Here is a 2,053-nt window from a genome sequence, read left to right as displayed (position 1 = left end):
TAAATTCGTACAAGTTTTGAGATTTTTAAAATTATTTTTTTCAAAATGACAAATCACCATCAAGCAGCAGCAATCCTTCCACTCGTGTTTTTGAAATGTATACGGAAATGTTTACAGAAAAAAAAAATTCATTTCATTATATTTTATGACGGCTAATGAACCTTTAGCATTGCCAACGTACGCACACACACACATGCACACGAACGCGAACATTTTCAATAGTTTTATGAAGGGAGAGATATTCATGGTGAAAAACGACATGGGAGCTGGTTGGCTCTGGGTGACCTCGACCTTCAACAACAAAAGTGGAATCATCAATCAAGAACTAACTGAAGAACTAGTGGGTTTTTCGTTTCTTTTTTCTCCCTCTCTCTCTCTCTCTCTCCCTCTCTCTCTCTCTCTTTCTCTTTCTTTCTTTCTCTCTTTTTCTTCCTCTTTTTCAATCTTTTTCTCCCTTTCTTTCCATTTTTTCTCTCTCATTTTATCTATCTTTCCTCTGCTTTTCTTTCTCTCTGTTTTTTATAATGGATTTTTTTCACTTCCTCTCTTCTCTCTCTCTCTCTCTCTCTCTCTCTCTCTCTCTCTCTCTCTCTCTCTCTCTCTCTCTCTCTTTCTCTCTCTTTCACTCTTTCTCCTTCACTTTCTCTCAGCATCAACTCTAGCAATGACAACAACAACATCAGCAACGTCAACATCAACAACAACACTATAACATCATCAACAACAACACCATACAACAACACCATAACATCAACAACACCAACGGCACCATAACATCAACAGCACCATAACATCAACAGCACCATAACATCAACACCATAACATCAACACCATAACATCAACAACAACACCAACGACACCATAACATCAACAGCACCATAACGTCAACAGCACCATAACATCAACACAAACAACATAACATTAACAACACCATAACATCAACAACAACAACACCAACGACAATAACGCCAGGGTGACGATGACGACCCAGTTGAGCAACACAAGTGGTACCATTCTGACATCACCTCCAACGAAGTCGCTGAAAAACTTGCGAAAAGTAGACAAGAATGCTATTTTTTATCATTCATATTATTATATTATTTATTAATATTATTGTTATTATTATTTTTATTATTATTATTTTATCGTCATCTTGCCCCCACGAAGTTCTTAGCTTACGTACATAACTCACCATACAAAAAAAAATGTGTGTGTTTATGTGTGTGCGTGCGTGCGTGTGTGTGTGTTGTTGAGACCTCTAGGAGTTAATTAAGAGATAATAATAATAATAATTATTATTATTATTAAATTATAATTAATTAATTTGAAGGTGGCCAGGACAGTTGGCTGGTTAAGAGGAGCGAGAAAACAAAGGGTGACTTTACCATCTACTTCTACTGCGGGGGCTCCATACAAAAGTTCAAAGTTCAAAAGCAGTCCATTGGGGTTTATTTTATGGGTGGCAGGTGTTTTAAAAGGTTTTTACGTCGTGTGTGAATGTATGTGTGTGTGTGTATCTGTATCTGTGTGTGTGTGTTTTGTTTGTGTGTGTGTGTTTTGTTTGTGTGTGTGTGTGTGTGTGTGTGTGTGTGTGTGTGTGTGTGTGTGTGTGTGTGTGTGTGTGTTTGATAATGTTATGTGTGTGTGCGTGTGTGCGTGCGTGTGTTGGTTTGATCCTGATAAGTGATGATTTTGATAAGTATTATCATCACAGTATTAATGTTAATGTGATGGATGGTTTGATAACAGTCATAAAAATTTTTGTGATGATGACGATGTTGTTGTTGATGACGATGATGATGACGATATCTCAGCGTGGCCGATGTGATAGAGAGATACAAAGTAGAGGATATCATTGAGGGGCATAAGTTGACCACACCTGTATTAATGGTAAGTAGGTGTTCTGTTGCTGGTGTGTGTGTTTGTTTGTGTGTTTTTTTTGTTTGTGTGTGTGTGTGTTTGTGTGTGTGTGAGGCGCGTGTGTGTGCGTGTGCGTGCGTGCGCGTTCGTCGTTCTTATCTCGTTGATCAGATTAGTGATTAGTGACGACTTC

The 2,053-nt window shown here is 38.0% G+C and overlaps 1 protein-coding gene across 1 annotated transcript in view; it reads left to right on the top strand.

The window, feature by feature from the left end:
- The window catches only part of HELRODRAFT_92504 (hypothetical protein), a gene marked incomplete at both ends in the record, with an annotated part of 4,153 nt that extends 2,110 nt beyond the window's left edge, over positions 1 to 2,043 (top strand). Inside the window, 4 exons of the mRNA XM_009019515.1 lie at positions 168 to 340; positions 973 to 1,057; positions 1,331 to 1,478; positions 1,815 to 2,043. Of these exons, the coding sequence (XP_009017763.1) occupies positions 168 to 340; positions 973 to 1,057; positions 1,331 to 1,478; positions 1,815 to 2,043 (635 nt within the window). The remainder of the gene's footprint in view (positions 1 to 167; positions 341 to 972; positions 1,058 to 1,330; positions 1,479 to 1,814) is intronic.
- Positions 2,044 to 2,053: the final 10 nt, after the last annotated feature.

This window comes from Helobdella robusta, assembly GCF_000326865.2.
Source record: "Helobdella robusta unplaced genomic scaffold HELROscaffold_243, whole genome shotgun sequence".
Taxonomy (NCBI): Eukaryota; Metazoa; Annelida; class Clitellata; order Rhynchobdellida; family Glossiphoniidae; genus Helobdella; species Helobdella robusta.
Note: the sequence above shows the minus strand (reverse complement) of the source record. Positions and strands in the feature narration are given on the sequence as shown.